Raw genomic sequence first — 19,082 nt, forward strand, 5'->3', positions numbered from 1 at the left:
GCACCATGCAGACCATGTTGATGTACTAAACAACATGTATTTCAAAACAGATGGAGTACTGCCCAGATGACTAGAGTCCAGGAGAGTGAGGGACGTTCTGAGTAAATATTCCTTAGAGTTTAGGATCAGATTCCCTCTCATTCTCCTTAGACAATCCCTTTGTGTATGAAATAAGCACTACTTAGACCAAACTGTGCAAAAATGAAAAATCTGAACAAATACACACAAAACAGAAGTTAACCAAGAATAAACACTTGCTATCTGTACCCTATTGCATATAATTCTGTTTAATAGCAGATACCAAGGTTTAAGTGATTACCCAAAAGAACAGAATTTGTTACATAAAAAACAATCAGATCTGAGAATTACTTTTCAGATATAGAAGTCCCTAGTTTTGAGATTGAAAAGATCGCATGTGATGTCATGTGATTTCAACCACTGGCTTCCACACTGTCTATACTTGGACATTAATTGTCAAAGCAAATAACTAAAGTTAACACAAACACATCAAAAGAAAAACGTTTAACAAAATGTGAACCGACCAATTTGGTAGCTACTAAATACTCCCTCTGGACAGATAGAATGATGCCAAATCTGTGTGTCCTTCCAGAAATGAATGGATAAGAAAACATGTGAAAATTGATGAGAATGAACTAAAGCCACATCCGTTACTAGCAGAGAAAACTTGCGTATATAATATACAAACATTAGATTTTTTTTTCTCAACAGAGCAGCAGCAATTCTAAGTGTTCCAACCAAACAAAAATGTTGTACGACATGCATCACCTCTAGGCAAATAATTTTTTCAGATAATAGTGACTACCAAAAATACTCCAGGACTACTTTTCATGACAAGTTTGTGGTATTAAAGCATATACTTATTTACACAGTGGACATGCAAAACAAACTCGATGAGAGGTTATTCTAAGATTTAGTCTCTTCTCGATTTTACAAATTACAATGCACCACATTCAATAATTCGATGAACAAAAAGTCACTGTATCAGACTAATTAGCATAATATCGAATAACATAAGCTGCATCAGATAAGATATCGCTTTACACACTTAACTCTGACCTTGGAGTTTGATTCATAAGGAATGTGACAAATTCCAACCAACTCCCCTATGGATATACAGATTTATTCATCAGTGATAATGTACCAGTATCCAAGCATGGCACACTTAGCTAACAAAATGATTGATCATAAACACTAGGCTTCTAAAATACAGTTCATCGCAGACAAACCATAGCACACAACAAAGAAGGGCACGTCACTATTTGGTACATCACCATTACTAGCGATACAGAAGAAGAGTAATCGACCTTGGAAAATTGCTCTCAAATGGTGTAGTCCGACCATTGACGTATGAAGGACGTATGATCCATGGACTCCCCCGGCATGTCCTCATCATTCTCGCCCTCGGCCTTCTTCCCACCAATCAGCCTGGCAGGGTTCCCAACCGCCGTGCTCCTCGCCGGCACATCAATCAGCACCACGGATCCGGCCCCAATCTTAGCCCCGGCACCAATTTTCACGTTCCCAAGGATCGTGGCCCCTGCTCCAATCAGCACGCCATCCCCAATCTTGGGGTGCCGGTCGCCCACCGCCTTCCCAGTCCCACCCAAGGTGACGTGGTGGAGGATGGAGACGTTGTCGCCGACGACGGCCGTCTCACCGATGACGACGCCGGTGGCGTGGTCGAGGAGGATTCCCTTCCCGACGACGGCGGCGGGGTGGATGTCGACAGCGAAGACGTCAGCGACGCGGGACTGGAGCGCGAGCGCAAGGGGCCGGCGGTGCTGCGCCCAGAGCACGTGCGCGACGCGGTGGGCCTGGATGGCGAGGAAGCCCTTGTAGTTGAGGAGGCAGTGGGAGAAGCCGACGCAGGCGGGGTCGCGGGAGCGGGCGGCGAGTAGGTCGGCGACGACGGCGGCGCGGAGGGACGGGTGCGCGGTGAGCGTGGCGAGGAAGAGGTCGTAGAGGAGCGTGGAGAGCAGCGTGGAGGAGCAGAGCTTGTTGGCGAGGTGGAAGGAGAGTGAACGGGGCAGCGACGGGTGGGACAGCACGGTGGCGTAGAGGAAGGAGGCGAGCGCCGGCTCCGCGTCCGCGTCGCGCCGGGCCTCCGCCTTGATCTGGGTCCACACCCAGGTCTCGTCGTCCTCCGACTCCGGGGGCGGGTACGCCGGCACCACCTCCGCGGGGAGCGGCGGTGGCGAGTGGACTGGCAGGTGGTGGTTGGAGTGGTTCGAGGCGCCGCCGCCGCCAGCGGCGGCCTCGTGCGCGTGCGGCTGGCCGGCCGGCATCGCGAGGCGCGCGGAGGGATTAGGTGGCGGGACCGTGACGGATTGGGCGGAGCGAGGCGAGGAACGCGAGCCACTTGCGAGCTGCGGCCCCGGCGCAGGGGCGAGGGGATATATGCCGCCGAGCACGGCTGCACAGGACAGGTGGCGCGTGCGCTGCGGCAGTCTCTGCTAGTAGCTAGTAGTAGGCTAGTAGGCTAGTAGCCTACTACTACCTCGCGGTAAGATCGATGGGCTTTGGATTGGGCCGTACTTAGGCCCGTAGTCTAAGGCCCTGTTCAGTTACCCAAAAATTTTTCATCCATCCCATCAAATCTTTAGACACATGTATGGAATATTAAATATAGATAAAAAATAAACTAATTACACAGTTTGGTTAAAATTCACGAGACGAATCTTTTAAACCTAGTTACTCTATAATTAGCCTTAAATGCTACAGTAACCCACATGTACTAATGATAGATTAATTATACTTAATAAATTTATCTTGCAGTTTTCTGACGAGCTATGTAATTTGTTTTTTTATTAGTTTGTAAAAACTCTTCCCGACGTCCTTTCGACACATCCGATGTGACATCCAAAATTTTTTTATTCTCAATCAAAACAGGGCCTAACAGAGTCAGAAGACCCTTTTTTTTCCTTCAAAAGAAGGGAAGACAAGACCGTGTGCATGTAGCCATGACTACATTGTCAACCATAGTACCTTTGTAGTTTTTCTGCAGTCGCTATGAATCTGGACTGGATGAGGGGAACATACATTTGTTGGTCAACTATGAATCTGCAGTACATATTGTTGTCCAACTCGTAGTTTTTTTTAATGTAAGCCACGGTTTTGTTTAGCTTCAGTTTTGTGGCTCCTATATATGATCATACATGTGTTTACATAGCTGGATTTTTTTTTTGAAAAGTAAAGTCAAAGTTGGTTTTCTTTTACATGCAAGTGATAAGCTCATATAATCCCCACATTTTCGGAAAGTGACCATACGTGTAAAGATTTTCGGAAAAGGGCTACAAGATGCCCAGAAGGCCACAACACATGTACATATTGCTCATACTCCTCTCCCTAAAACCGCATGCCCAGCGGCAAACAACTTGCATTCGTTAAACAAAACTATAGTAGCTAAGTGAAACTTTGCAATGGTAGCAACTTATGAAGATGGCACTAAACTTTACTTGCATAAACAATAAACAAAAAGGCAAAGAAAATTGTCAATGTTGATGAGTCATCAATGACGACGTTATCCGATTGAGGCTTTCACGTCTAGGCCATGCCCAACACTCCATCCTGAGTACTGCCCCAACTTCCATCCATGCACATCTAGTCTCTAAATCATCAAGAATATTCCCCACCGGGTGTCATGTTCTCTTGAGGACTTGAGGAAGTGTTAGCTTTCACTGACAAAAAGTTTGAAGCAACCATGGGTGTGTTTGGTTGACCTCTAAACCTAACATTTTGCTTGGATGGGCCAGGTTTGGCCTATTTGGTTGTCTGGCCAGCCTCTGGAGCCAGGGCTCCATCTGGCCTTCCGTACAGCCTTAGCCAGGCCCAACTAGAAACATCATGTTGGTGTTTCTTCTAGAGCCAGGCTCTGACTAGCTCAACTAAGTTTCTCTCACCGTCCGGTGTTCCTCCTTCTCCCCCGCCAGTGCTCCCCTACCAGCGGTGATGCTCCTCCTTCTCCCCCGCCGGCGCTCCTCCTCATTCTCTCCCACCGGCGTTCCTCCTCCTCCCCAGCTAACGCTCCTCCTCCTTCTCCCACCACCGCAATCATCGCGAAGGCGCGCGTGGCATGGTCGACCAGGGCAAAGACAAAGATGCGCTCTATGCCACCCTCGTCCTATTTTGTGATGTGGTCCTTCTCCGACTCCTCCTGGACCTGACATGTTGCCACCGGCGAAGTGGTGCACGATGGTGCCACTAGCCAAGTCACCCGACATGAAGACCCGACCGAGATCCATGGCCTCGGCGACCCATGGGTCCCCACTGGCCTACTTCGCTTGCGAGACCAACCACAGGACTGATGTCGCGGCATCGTTGACGGTGGTAGGGAGGACTGCAACGTCGTCGAGGCCCACGAGCAACGACATGACAAACTGTGGCATCGCCCATGGCTTGTTCCCTCTGCTCTCCTTGCCCGGCTTAAAGGTGTTCGATGAATTGCTTTAAAGGGGTGAAGTTACTTACACAAAGAAGAGGTGGCTCTATCCAAGCCAAATTGCCAACCAACCAAACAAACTATTAGCCAGGCTTAAGTAGTGTAGACAACCAAATAAGTTTGTTTTGGCTTGTTGGTAACAGACTTAGACTAGCCTGACTTATTTTCTAGCCAGGCTAGAAGTTGATCAGAAACCAAATACACTTATATGTTCCACAATACACTTATATGTTCCAGCGTTGTGGTATAAAAAGGCATGCAAAAGCCAAAGAGCTTTGGACAAAAGCTGAGCATAGTGTCAGGACCATGGTAGAGTACAAGTTGCTACTTGCAATCATAGACTAACTAAGCTCAAAAAATTCATCGTGCAAATTGTAAGTAAACTGTGTAATTAGTTTTTATTTTCATCTATATTTAATACTTCATACATGTGTCCAAAGATCCGATGTGATAGGGAATCTTAAAAAATTTTGGGTTTTGATGAGGAACTAAACAAGGTCTAACACTAGGTGTTGTCTGGGTGGTGCCCTTAAATTATTAACTAGCTCTATGGAATTACTTGGAATTAGACAAACAATTTCTTTGCAAGACCAACATGTACATTAATTAGAAAATTATTATTATGTATTATTGTTTTGTTTATTTATATAAATAAATTTTACTTGTATGTGCACTAAAGTTAGAAGACCCTTTCTTCCTCCCTGCAATTTGAAGCAAAACCATGTTACATTAGCATGTAGTCTAGACTATAATGTCAACTATGAGTACCATAGAGATAATGAGGTTGTTCCTTTGTCTTATATGCCATACATTTTTATCAGTTAATAATGTTTTTATCTTATAATAAGCCGTACATTTTTATCAGCTAATAATTTTTTATCTGCTTCTATCGTTTTGGTTGATAAGTCATGGCTGAAAGTACTGTTCACTGATTTATTATAAAAGAAAAACATTGTTGAATAGTTGGCATATTCGACAAATAAGCTGGTGACCATGGGTGTTCTACGAGGATGCGATGATGGTGGCTATAGGGACGGAATAAGCAGGCATGCCAAACATGCTAGCTTAGCTTCAGTAGAAATTAGGACATTCTCAACAATAGAGTCGACTTGCTAGTTCATATGAACTTTAAACAGTAGCCCAACATGTTAGTTTAGCAATACATATGAACAGCATAAACATATGAATTATAAGTATATGAGCTTTGAAAAGTTATCGCATTTTTCAAGATTTAGTCTAGGATTTAATGATGCTATTTTTTCAATGGTAGATAACGTATCTGTCAACAATAAGTTGCCTGTAATGACTTTGTCAATTTCTAGATTTATTAGTCCAACCCAATTATTTCAAGGTGCTCATAAAGATAGAACGTGCGGTAAGTGTATATTCGTGTACGTGAGAGTCTATGTTTATAATTGGATCTAAAAAAAACTTATTATTCATTCTGTTTTTTAATAAAATATTTTACATGCTGACTCTTTAATACTATTAGAGATGTCTTTACATGAGAAGTTGATAAAAGGCTACCTTAAAAGGTTATGAAAAATTAACTAAATATTTTTTTAACGATTTAACTGTACTATAGTTGCGAAACGATTACAATAACGTATATAACTTTGCATTGTAGTCGTTTCGAAAGTACAGTACGGCGTCCGCTTGACCGCTTGGGTCCGTAGCCAGGAGAGGACTACCCGCTGCCGTCACGGCCCCACGCCTCCCGATTAGCGGGGCCCTGGCGGCTAGAACCCAGATTAGCCCCGCCTCTGTTTGGCTCTCCTTCGTCCGCCTTCCGCGCGCAGCGCACGGGCCCCACTCCCCACTCCCCACTGCACGGCCACGCGGCCCAGCCCACGCTTCCGTCTCACTCCACTCCGCCGCTTTTTCCAACCGCCGCCCACGCGAACCCCGACGCGGCCGCCTCGAGCTCACTCCACCACTCCCTCTCACCCCCTGTGCCCCCCATCCTCCTCGGCTTCCCATGTCGTGCTCGGCGGCGGCGGGCGCCGAGGCCGCCGCTCTCCTGTTCCGCAGCCCCGCTCCGTGCACGATCGCCGGGCGCCACCGCCTCGCCGTGTCCCGCCGGACGCCGCGCCGGAACCTCAGGTGAGTTGCTTATGTGCGCGCGTGTCTCCGTAGGAGCTCCGCGTGGAAGGCGCTCGTCTTGTGTTCGCTGTATTGCTTGTGACATTGGAGCGTTGGGGTGGGCTTGGCGATCTCCGGGGTCGTGGATGGGATCGTAATGCTGTACTACGTTATCTGCACACGTTGCAGTGGCTGCAAACTACTGGAGTCGTCAACCGTGCTTGTTTTTTTTTCTTTCTTTCTTTTTAATGTATAAGAAATGGCCGTTTCCAGTCCCTATAAACACTATTGTCATGTATGATCGCACTGTTCTGTCCATTTGTAAACATTAGTGCCAAAATAACTGTTGTTCTGAAAACATGATTGAATTGTCTTCGCTCCAATCTGACGCTGCTGAGGCTCATGTTTGACCGCACTGTTCTACCCCATTTCTAAACATTGTTGTATGTTATATACAACACTTAGTTGCTAGAATTTGAAAAGTATGTATCATGTATGTACAAATAATCAAACTTCCATTTTCTGGTGTTAGGACTGGCGTGCAACCTCATCAGAAGAGCACACCTAGTGCTAACCATCGTAACAGGGCTAGCATTCAGAGAGATAGAGCAGCAACTTCCATTGATGAAGAGCAGCAACAGGTACTGCAGCAAATTCTATAGCAATTGTGTCTTCCATAAGATGTTCTCTAATCTATAGTGCTTGACACAATTGTAGTGTAAGATGTTTTTTTTTCATGTTTCATATGTTTTTATTCTTATTAGACTCTTACACTGCAACTTATCAAATTTGAATTTTCACTATGAAATATCAATACTCTTCTGCTTGTCCTTATTTATTTATTCACTGTTGTTTCTTTTAAGCGTTTCTGTTTGATCTCTTTGCGGCAGAAGTCTGAAGATGAAAATGAACTACTAAACATTCAACTGGAAGATTTGGTAGGAATGATACAGAATACCCAGAAGAGTAGGAGATTCCTTCCTCTGTTTATTCTTATAGTGTTTTATGATTACAAATATGCAGACATGTACATATGATGAACTCTAATTTCAAACTTTTTTTGGTTAGATATATTGCTTCTGAATCAAGCTCGTCTTCAAGCATTGGGACGTGCTGACAAAATTCTTAAAGAGAAGGAAGCTTTGGAACAGAAGATAAACATTTTAGAGATGAAACTGTCAGAAACAGGTACACAATCTGTGCTTTCTAGTGAAGTGAAGTCTGATGCAGAGGGTCTGGAGTTTGATGTCGTAAAGGAAGAGAATGTGCTACTGAAGGATGACATGAATTTTCTAAAAGCAAAGCTTATTGAGATAACTGAGACAGAGGAGAGTCTATTCAAGTTGGAGAAAGAGCGTGCTCTTTTAGATGCTTCCCTTAGGGAGCTCGAATGTACATTCATTTCTGCCCAATCTGATATGTTGAAACTTGGTCCTCTGCAACAAGATGCCTGGTGGGAGAAAGTAGAAAATTTGGAAGACTTGCTTGATTCCACAGCAAACCAAGTGGAGCATGCTGCTCTGACGCTAGATGGTTATCGTGATTTCCCGGATAAGGTTGAGAAATTAAAAGCATCATTGGGAGCAACAAACGTATCAAAGTTCTGTCTTTATTTGGTTGATATTTTGCAGCAAAGGTTAAAATCAGTAGAAGAGCGCTTTCAAGCATGTAGTCATGAAATGCATTCACAAATTGAACTTTATGAACACTCAATAGTGGAGTTTCAAGATACTCTCAGCAAACTAATAAACGAAAGTGAGAAAAAGTCAATGGAGCATTATGCAGAAGGCATGCCATCGGAGTTCTGGAGTAGGATCTCTCTTCTGATTGATGGGTGGTCGCTTGAGAAGAAAATATCCATCAATGATGCAAGTATGTTGAGAGAAATGGCTTGGAAAAGGGATAATCGCCTTCGGGAAGCTTACTTGTCATCCAGAGGAATGGAAGAGAGGGAACTGATAGAAAATTTCCTAAAGATGGCACTACCAGGAACAAGGTACCACTTTCTGCTTTGCCAATAAGAGGAAAAAACTTGTTTATACAACCACTTTGCTTCAGAAAATATTGGTCTGTTGTGTTTTGTATGATTGAATATTATTATTCAATGCAGTTCTGGTTTGCACATTGTCCACATAGCAGCAGAGATGGCTCCTGTTGCAAAGGTGATCCTTGTTATTAATTCAGTTTTCATCAAGTGTATATGTTTCCATTATCTCATTTCTTGATAATTTTCTTTGTAATATGTTGCATAAAAACTAGGTGCAAACAGAAAAGACACTTTTCTAGGTAATGCTGTCTTGTTTTTTCCCCACCATGGCCGAAACCAAATTTCATTACCTTCTAGCAACGAAATTAATGAAGTTTGATATGATGTAGAGCATACAGTACTAAGAACTAAAAGCCAACCTCCCTGTACACCCAGGGTCCAGCCAGAGAGGCCCCCAGAACCACTTAAATGTCAAGCGACCAGACCTAACCTTAAGCAAACTACCAAAGTTAACCCGCACACCAGCTAAACGATCATTCCTTGATACAAGCCCAGCTCAGCTGTCTCAGCACACAGGCTGGAAACCGAAGGAACCCTCCTATAAAGATTGCTACATGTTGGTTGATTTTCTGATCACCATATTGCTTTCTCCCTCCGCCTTGTGCGCTTGCTGATGGAAGTGTAGGGCTGCCATATTTTTCTAGGTAAAGCTGTCTTGTTGAAGTGTTGATCGTAAAGCATCATTCTTGCAGTCCTCTATTTGAACTGGAGTAAGTTCTAATAGGGGCACCTATGTATCACCGGTACAGGTATGACAATACCCGACTATGAAAATGCAGCACTTTGGTAATATAGAGAAAGTATCCAAGTATCGCATACGCAGGTATTGGATATGGGAATGGCTGGGTTAGTGAAGTATTGTTGATACATAGGGGAGCACACCAAATAAGTATTAACACGTGTTTTCCAGCTCATTCATAAGTAGTGTAAAGGTGCTTCCCCTCAAGTATTTTCCAGTTTGAGAATCTTAAGGGCTGATTGGAGAGAACAATAAATCTGATACAGGTCCCTTTGCGGCTGAAGTTTGGAAGCAGGTGCTTGTGTGGGACCATCTCTCTTTTCCCTCGCATATCCAGGCGGCAAATTTCAGCTCCATCATGTATTGTTGAGAAACGGCAACCAAAGCGGTGCCGAAAGAGAAGAAGTGTGACTTCAATGGCGTAGTCATTTACATCATGTGGAATTTGTGGAAAGAAAGAAACTGGTGTATTTTTCAAAATGAAGGATCTTCCTCACTATCTGTGGCGACTAGCGCTAAGGAAGTCATAGAGCAATGGCGGCGAGCTTTTGGGAACTTGGAATGGGGGTGGTTTAGTCCTTTGGCGATTGGCGTTTGTAGTCTGTGATAGTTCTGGTGTGCGTGGTATTTCTCTTTGCCCTTCGAGGATTAAGTGATTAACTTTATGTTTTTTCTCTCTCTACTACAATGCAAGGCAGAGTTCCTGCTATTTTTCTGCAAAAAAAATCTGATACAGTTGAAAGTGTGCTGCTGTTAAGAAGCCGTCACCCACAAAGTAATAAACTTGATGTTGATTCAGTGCTAAATTGCCCGAATCTGTAAAAACAGGCTGATAACTTATAGGTTGAGTTGTATTGTTCTCCATCTACTGGATTATATATTTTATATTATATTGGTTCCTTAGATTTAATTACCAATACGACGATTTACTAAATATTTTAGACTGCTATTGGTGTCTATGCTGATTAAATTTCATCCCTGTTCGTCATCTTAGAGTTTTTTGGTGTGCATGACTATGTAGGTTGGTGGTTTGGCAGATGTGATCTCTGGTCTTGGGAAGGCACTTCAAAAAAAAGGGCACCTAGTAGAGATTATTCTTCCCAAATATGATTGCATGCAGCATAACCAAATCAATAATCTTAAGGTATGTATTTTTTGTTAACTCTTATTGTAGTTTTATTTTTATCTTTCGCTTGGTTAAGATTGCTGTTTGGTGATTGTACAGGTTCTAGATGTTGTGGTGAAGTCTTACTTCGAAGGAAATATGTTTGCGAACAAGATATGGACTGGGACTGTTGAAGGTTCCAGTCAACACTCAGTTCAACCATCATATAAAATTTGATCTACAGTTGCCTAACTAAATTTGCATATGCAGGTCTTCCTGTCTACTTTATTGAGCCGCAGCATCCAGGTAAGTTCTTCTGGAGGGCGCAATACTACGGAGAGCATGATGACTTCAAACGTTTTTCCTACTTTAGCCGTGTTGCACTGGAATTGCTGTACCAATCCGGGAAGAAAGTTGACATAATTCACTGTCATGACTGGCAGACTGCATTTGTTGTAAGATTTAAATGATCATGTTCCAACTGAAAATGGATCTTGCTTTTATTAAAAGTTACAAAGTTTTAGGTATTAAATTATGTTTTTTTCTTACATTGTAAACTCCAGGCACCTCTTTACTGGGATGTTTATGCAAATCTGGGCTTCAACTCAGCTAGAATTTGTTTTACCTGTCACAATTTTGAATATCAAGGAGTTGCTCCAGCTCAGGATTTAGCATATTGTGGCCTTGATGTTGATCACCTGGATAGACCAGACAGAATGCGGGATAATTCACATGGCAGAATAAATGTAGTTAAGGTATTTACCTATGGAAAATGTTTAACAGGAGAGTCGGAACTAGAGTTCAGCCTTATGGTATCACTAATGCTTTTATGCACTTATTGTGTTCAGGGTGCAATTGTGTATTCCAACATTGTCACAACTGTATCACCAACGTATGCTCAAGAGGTGCGCTCAGAGGTAATATTCTGACCTTTAGGTTCAGTGTGTCTTCCATTGGATGCAACATTGCAACTAATGTATTGATTTCTGGCCTTTTCTCTTTTATGTTGTCTAATAGAAATGTTAAAAAGATTTTAAAAAACTAAACTGAAAAACTGCAATAAATAAACTCTAAGAATATTTTAAAAACTAAAGAGACAAAATACAATAAATATTCCCCAAAAGATCTAGGATTTATCCATGTAAATTATCCACATGTGAAACATTGCACAGTTTTCTTCTTGATATTTCTTCATGGACTAAAATTATTGTAGATCATTTCACGGAAGTTGCTAGGGATTCAAGAATTGCTTACCTGACACTCATTTTTATTGAACTAATGTGGACTTAAAAGCAAATGGGATGAGATAGAAATGAACTGAGTCAGACAAAGAGGTTGAATGCTTGAAACTGTCCTAATTCCGGTACATTATCTTACATAGGCCTGAAATGGTTCTGGTGTTTTAATTCCACATTATTATTATTTTTTTGAACCATGTAATCTGTCTTCAAGCTTTGTCATTATTGTGAATCTCATTGAGTTTTACCCTTTGGGATGTAAAGAGTCTCTGTGTTTTGTTTCTGACGAAGTTACTCTGTTGCTCAGGGTGGGCGTGGGCTCCAAGATACACTCAAAGTGCACTCCAAGAAATTTATTGGAATACTTAATGGCATCGACACAGATACTTGGAATCCATCTACAGATAGGTTTCTCAAGGTTCAATACAGTGCTAATGATCTATATGGAAAGTCAGCAAATAAAGCAGCTCTCAGGAAGCAGTTGAAGCTGTCTTCCACACATGCTTCCCAGCCACTAGTATGTTTTCCATCCACACAATTGTGTACTTGATTTGAGCCTCTTCCTCTCTCCAAGATTTACTAGAGAACTGAAGTTTCCTCAAGCAGGTTGGTTGCATTACGAGGCTAGTTCCTCAGAAGGGTGTACATCTCATCAGGCATGCAATATATAAAACAGCTGAGTTGGGTGGACAATTTGTTCTGTTGGGTTCAAGTCCAGTACAGCATATCCAGGTGTGTTTTCTTGCTGGAGTATTCATGCAGTACATTTGGCCAATCTGGAATCTTGAAATCTAGGAAAACAGCCTTCAGCTTCTCATGAATAGCTAATTAATCATGAAAGCAGCATGGCCTGATTGTTTGAAATACCGTATTTCTCTGCTGCCTCGGTCAAACAGCTGTTTGTTTATGGTCGTAACACTTGATGTATTTGTTGTTCATTTGTTCCACAGAGAGAGTTTGAGGGTATAGCGGACCAATTTCAGAACAACAGCAATGTCAGGCTGCTTTTGAAGTATGATGATGCTCTGTCACATATGATTTTTGCAGCATCAGACATGTTCATTGTTCCTTCTATGTTTGAACCATGTGGCCTCACTCAGGTATGCTTGCTTCATATTTGGTCTAATAATTTAGCAATTAGTATCGTGCATAATGCGTATTAGTATGTACAGGAAATTCCCTTTGATTTCAGTATGATACGTAGGTTGTTTTAGTTTGGCTTGGTCAAAGTTAGAGAAGTTTGACTTATGGTAAAACTAATGTGACATATTGTGGAACATTTTTTTTGACCGAAATATATTTTGGAACATAGGAAGTGCTGTTTACTGACAAACATCCTTTACCATTTTTGGCGTATTAGTATGTACAGGAAATTCCCTTTGATTTCAGTATGATATGTAGGTTGTTTTAGTTAGGCTTGGTCAAAGTTAGAGAAGTTTGACTTATGGTAAAACTAATGTGACATATTTTGGAACATAGGAAGTGCCATTTACTGACAAACATCCTTTACCATTTTTGTCATATGTATATCAATATATCATATTGTAATTATGTAACTCATGCCTTGATGATTGTGCTAGTCTTCTGATGTGCAATTATAACTTGTTTTTCATCCACAGATGATATCTATGCGATATGGTTCTGTGCCAATTGTTCGGAGAACTGGTGGTTTGAATGACAGGTAAATCATAAATCAGCCATTCACCAAAAGGTTAATCACCTTCAAACGTGTATTGATAATACTGTGGTGATGTGATTTGTGATTTTAGTGTCTTTGATTTCGATGATGAAACAATACCCATGGAGCTGCGAAATGGTTTCACCTTTTTGAAGGCCGATGAGCAGGTGGTTGCCATATCTGTGTAGTACATCCTAACATGAAATATTGGAATTTAAGATATTTTGGTGGCTGCAGTACCGCTAATGTGTGATGTTCACTTTGATAGGGTTTTGATAGTGCACTGGAAAGAGCTTTCAACTACTACCATAGAAAACCTGAAGTTTGGAAACAGTTGGTGCAGAAAGACATGAAGATCGATTTCAGCTGGGATACTTCAGCTTCCCAATACGAAGAAATCTATCAGAGAGCAGCGGCTCGAGCCAGGGCAACAGCGTAAATAGCAGAGACAGTTCCCTACTGCCTCTGTGAAGTCTCCTAGATGCTGTGCTTAACCGTATGGTAAAGAAATATGGTTGTATCAGCTCTAAATTAAGCATATGCTGAAGAAGCACGGTGCTTCCCTACTTGGGTATACTAAGGGCGACTTGGCGCTACGTGCAGTTCCCAACGAAGCAAAAAGATAAGAGGAAATACAGAACTGATATATTCTGAAGGATGTTTGGTGCTGCAGCTACTGTCGGTACAGAAGCACATACGAGATCGGGATGCCAGGGCGAGCAAATACCCAGTTATACACGTGATTGTTGAGCTCTATCGGTCTGTGAATTGAGACATTTTTATAGTTTATTCACGTGACGAGACGTTCTCATAAACTAGTGTGAGTTATACTCTGACCAGTGCAAAGTCTCAAAGTCTTTGTTGTCTCAACAATGTTGCTTCTATCGTTTAAGACGAGAGAAGGTGGTATAGATTACAGAATATACTAAAGTTATTTTTTATATATCGTATATGATTCTTTTGTTGGGATAGAAGAGCATCAACATTGCACTGAGCACTGATTAATTTATCGGCTTTGTTTAGTTCATGGGTGTAAAGTTTTATAATTAGATTCTTTATTATCTATTCTTTTACATTATATCTATTTGATATCATAAAATTTTATAACTAATTAAATTTAAATGCTTTGACTTAAAAAAGGTTAGAGTAACTCTAGCAATAGCCTCCAAAACTAGGCCTCTACTTTTAATTTGGATGCTCCCTCTACTTATTGGGGCTCAACTTTTTTTGTTTCAACTTCAACAGTAGCATCTAAATTTGGGTCCCCAAACTTATTCAAAGAGAATGACAGAAAAGACCCACTTGTCATTGTCTTTTTCTTCTTTCTTTAGACAGGGACACAATTAGAGCATCAAGCCCGTTATCGTAGAGTGTCATACACATGCAAGGGGAGAGAGAGAGCGTGCGCTGGGGCTAGGACACGCGATGGAGGATGGGGGCTGTCCTGTTAGGCCAACAGAAATGAGAATGAGATCCCAATCAAATATAAGATCTGGAGTAGGGACCCTGTTGGAGTAATGTTTTTAGTCTGGACACTTATATTTAGTTATTGGGGCTTAAGTAGGACTATAGGAGCCCTTGCTCTTAGAATGAATTGTAATTTACAATAGAATGGAGAGAGTAGTGGAATACTAGCGTTAGAGAGTAGAGACGGTGCCATGTTCGGCTTGTTAAAATTTAACTGTTGTTGTCTTGTTGATGGTGTTATTAATGCTGATTTATTACGCGACTATTCTTTCGGTAAAGGACAGTGCTGATAAAGTTGAAGCGAGCATGGCGGTAGTCACACATGTCTCGGCAATCGTGTCGTGCGGTGTACACGGCACGCGTATACCGACCTCTCCCTCCCGAGACTCAAAACCGGCCATCCATCCTCTGCTCCTGCTCGCGTCCACCATATGACACCGCGGACTCGAGCCGTGTCGGCCTAGGCTGCCCACACTGGAGTCGTGCCCCTCAGTCAGTCCCTGCCAGTGCCACGCGCCGTTCGCTCTCGTGCTCGTGCCGTCCTGTGTCCTCAACTCGGCGGGCGAACCCACCGTCACCGACCGCAGCCCGCAGCACCCACGACACCCTCCTCCCGGCGTCCTCCCCGGTCACTGCCCGACCACCATGGCGCTCCTCCCCCGCACGGCGCGGCTGGCGCTCCTACCCGCCTCCTCGCGCGCCTACTCCTCCTCCTCTGCCGCGGGGAGCCCGCGCCCGGCGCCGTACGGCGGGGCGGCGCCTTTGCCTCCCGCGCTGGCGTCGAAGGCGGCGGAGTTCGTGGTGTCCAAGGTGGACGACCTCATGAACTGGGCGCGGCGGGGCTCCATCTGGCCCATGACGTTCGGGCTCGCCTGCTGCGCCGTCGAGATGATGCACGCCGGCGCCTCCCGCTACGACTTCGACCGCTTCGGCCTCATCTTCCGCCCCTCGCCGCGCCAGTCCGACTGCATGATCGTCGCCGGCACGCTCACCAACAAGATGGCGCCCGCGCTCCGCAGGTACGTCTCGGCGTCTCGCTGACCGACACCAACCTGTAACTCGCCTTTCGCTTACAGATAACAGATTAGTACGTAACTTCTTGCAGAAAAATGCTCACTCTCAGCTACTTAGCTTCCTCTGTTTTCTCTAGGGTCTACGACCAGATGCCGGAGCCTCGCTGGGTGATCTCGATGGGCAGCTGCGCCAATGGCGGCGGATACTACCACTACTCGTACTCCGTCGTGCGGGGCTGCGACCGGATCGTCCCGGTTGACATCTACGTCCCTGGATGCCCGCCAACCGCTGAGGCTCTGCTGTACGGTGTTCTTCAGCTGCAGAAGAAGATCAACAGGCGCAAGGATTTCCTTCACTGGTGGACCAAGTAAAACCAGCATCGGCAGGCAGGGTTCCTCTGAATTTTTGCCTAGTTCTTGCTTTAAATAAGAAGAGTTTACGTAATCTGGTAGTCTCAGAAGTGAGAGGTTCAGATGTTTGCATGTTGGTGTTGTGCCTGGATTCAGTGTGTAACTAGTGTGCTAATAAATGACAGTAACTAGTGTGCTAATGACTGGTAGTGTTTTTTTTTTAACCTTTTTTTATGCATGGAACCAGTGTGAAATCACAGTCCAAGAGTTTGTAGTACAAACAATGGCAAGGGGTCAACGACCCAAACAAAGTAGGGTACTTATCCGGGTTGCTTTGCAAACCAAAGCACGCAAGCTCATGAGCCTTTTCGATCTTCTGTTGCATGATATGCATGGCAAAAAAATACATGAAAGATTACAACAAGAGCTCAGTGGAGATTGAAGTCGCAGCTTCACTCCAAAGGTGTCGACGCGTGGGCCTGAGTGCGCGTGGAGTCGCTCGTACGCTCTCGCACTCGCACATGGCCCGTAGTAGCTATGTGGGCCGTGCTTCTAGGCTGAGCATCCAAGGTTTGAACAAAGAGGGAAGAAAGAACTGCAATAGTGAACCAATATTTTGGGCTGCCAATTCGCGACCATAGGTTTTGTGGGCCTCCCTTGTTGCCTGTCGTGCTTGTGGTGAGTGTATGCCTATTCATTCTCAAAAAAAAAAAAAAAAAGTATCTCCTCGAGGGACGAGAACCCGATGCATTGAGTTATTTGGGCAATTCAAGCGTGAGGCTGCCCTAGGCGCCCGCTGGTAGGATTCGAAAGTTGACGCGGGCGTATCGGAAGCGGCAAGTTGACAACGCAATAAGGTGATGCCATGCAACACTGCGGTTTGCAAATGTCTTCACCTCTACATGTTGAGGCACTACAAGTCTGCGATGTCCCAATGCTGATAAGTTTGATCACGGTGCGTGCGAGGCAGCAGGCTGACAACACTGTCCGATGAAACCATGGATTAATTAAGCATCAAACAATCAAATAAAGGTATGGCTAACCGGTGGCAACCACAACCCCAAAAAAAAAAAAATCAAAGATACTTATAATTTGAAACGGACAACGCATTTAATTTGGTTGGTCGATTTATGAATAAGTGAACCTAGTAATAAGGTAGAAATTGATCAAAAAGAAAGGGCAACGCTAAAACTAGAGGCACATAATACAATTTTGCACATTGCAAATTTAGAATAAGATTAGTTCACATTATATTGTCCTCTTATTCACGTGCTGTCCATCCTGAATTCCTGATCCTCCATCATAACCAAGTAGTCACTCCACCATAGAATCAAAGAGCAGCGGAGCTCTGCCAAGCATGTCTTAATGTGGTGGTATCATTGATCATTATATTTTAGGAAAATGACATGCTATCAGTAGTATTATCGATGATGTTTGTGTTGCTTGATGTTGCAGCAAGTGCCTCCTCTTCATTTTAATTCAGTATGTCTCATGCGCCCCTGCTCTGACATGATCTTTTTGTTCCTGTTGCAGCAGGTAGGAGTAGTTCATCACTACTCGTAAGCCCAGATTACATGGTGGTTGTGGCATGATGCCTCATGCACCTTTTGTCCGTAGTGACATGATGATAGGAGAACACATGCCTGCAGGTGATAGTCTGTGATTATGCCAGCCTACATGAAGCAAGATAGCTTGATGGCGCCTCGCCAAATTTGAGTAATTTATTTATTGGTTTATTAGTGTAGAGAGAAAAAGGTTCATGCAATTTATCCGTTTCCTAAAGTTTTCTGTATTCTTGACATTTGATTTGACCCTCAGGAAAAATCAAGGGAACGCCGTGCTGAAAGAAAAGGGGGGGAGGTCCACTGTCTCTGCCTTTAATTTGGTTAGCTGCGTATTACGTGCGGATACGGCATTGTGCCGCACTGCCATATCCGTTGTTTTCTGATGTCCCCGCACTGCATTGCCACACTTGTAGAGGGAGTTTAATTTGTGTGATGATTTGTACGGAAGCAATGCAAGTGGTAGGTGTCCACTTGTGTTTACGTACGTGATGTCTGCCATCCACCGTCAAGGTATCCACTCACGCTCGATCCAACTAGTAGTCACCATTGCCATCACGGTGCCGACACGTACGTACGTGCAACGGCAGGTTTTCCTGCTCCTAAGTTTGTGTACGATTGTTCGGTTATCCACTTTTACTTTCACACACCCCTAACGAGCGGCGTTGGGGCCCAATATAATTGACCTTCTGTTGGTCTGGTTGTTTGTCGAATTTACTAGCTATTCAATATTATTTTTCTATTATAATAAATTAGTAAATAAAATTTTGTGTCATAATTTTTCTACTAACTGAACATGCTCACTGTCTCACTGACGTGTACCTCAAAACAACCATCTCACTGACCTCTTTCGTGAACGCAGTTTTTTGAAGTCTATATGCTGGGCATTGCTTATCTATACCGTTGAATATGCATCGAGATGTGTGAAACAGTGGAGAGAAGTGTGAACACAGTTGGAAGAAGTGCAGCAGCACGAATCTCAGAGCACATTTAGATGGTCCAGATAAGCAATGCTGAGCATGTACATGTTGTATTGTATTATTGCCTCTTTCGGTCCCGTTCCCGGCGGAGGAGAGGAAAAAACATCGCCCTCTCACTATCCTCTCCGCTCCTCCGGTTGTCCGAGCTGTCGGGTTTGACCGGGCGGCGGATCGGATCCTGGCACTGAGTGGGATGTAATGTAACACCAATAAACAGTGCTGCGTTTGCTGCCACGCAAATGTGAAAGGTGATCCAGCCGTTTGTTTGGTCTGGTCATTGCCGACGGCTAGCTCTCCACCATTGCTATGCTCACAAGTCATCCGCAATCACTGGCTGCTCGGCTCTGCCTACCGCGATTGA

At 43.7% G+C, this 19,082-nt stretch overlaps 2 protein-coding genes across 4 annotated transcripts; one reads left to right on the forward strand and one right to left on the reverse strand.

The window, feature by feature from the left end:
• Positions 1,003-2,457, reverse strand: LOC8085903 (probable serine acetyltransferase 5). Its single transcript, XM_002441389.2, has one exon. The coding sequence runs from the start codon at positions 2,304-2,306 to the stop codon at positions 1,341-1,343; it is 966 nt and encodes a 321-aa protein (XP_002441434.1). The 5' UTR covers positions 2,307-2,457; the 3' UTR covers positions 1,003-1,340.
• LOC8068976 (probable starch synthase 4, chloroplastic/amyloplastic) lies at positions 6,269-14,331 on the forward strand. Of its 3 annotated transcripts, none has more exons than XR_002447617.1 (16): positions 6,269-6,562; positions 7,074-7,182; positions 7,432-7,507; positions 7,610-8,537; positions 8,652-8,703; positions 10,349-10,471; positions 10,553-10,628; positions 10,703-10,887; positions 10,996-11,187; positions 11,281-11,349; positions 11,978-12,187; positions 12,264-12,402; positions 12,621-12,770; positions 13,290-13,351; positions 13,440-13,515; positions 13,617-14,331. XR_002447617.1 is itself a non-coding variant. In XM_021447702.1 (16 exons), exons 1-16 carry the CDS (start codon positions 6,438-6,440, stop codon positions 13,785-13,787), a joined length of 2,727 nt encoding a protein of 908 aa, XP_021303377.1. In that variant the 5' UTR covers positions 6,274-6,437; the 3' UTR covers positions 13,788-14,310. The 3 variants fall into 3 exon arrangements, 2 of the variants coding, with proteins under 2 accessions (XP_021303377.1, XP_002440128.1); XM_021447702.1 differs by having other exon boundaries at positions 6,274-6,562; positions 7,435-7,507; positions 12,277-12,402; positions 13,617-14,310; XM_002440083.2 differs by having other exon boundaries at positions 6,438-6,562; positions 12,277-12,402.

This window comes from Sorghum bicolor, chromosome 9, assembly GCF_000003195.3.
Source record: "Sorghum bicolor cultivar BTx623 chromosome 9, Sorghum_bicolor_NCBIv3, whole genome shotgun sequence".
NCBI classification, from domain to species: Eukaryota; Viridiplantae; Streptophyta; class Magnoliopsida; order Poales; family Poaceae; genus Sorghum; species Sorghum bicolor.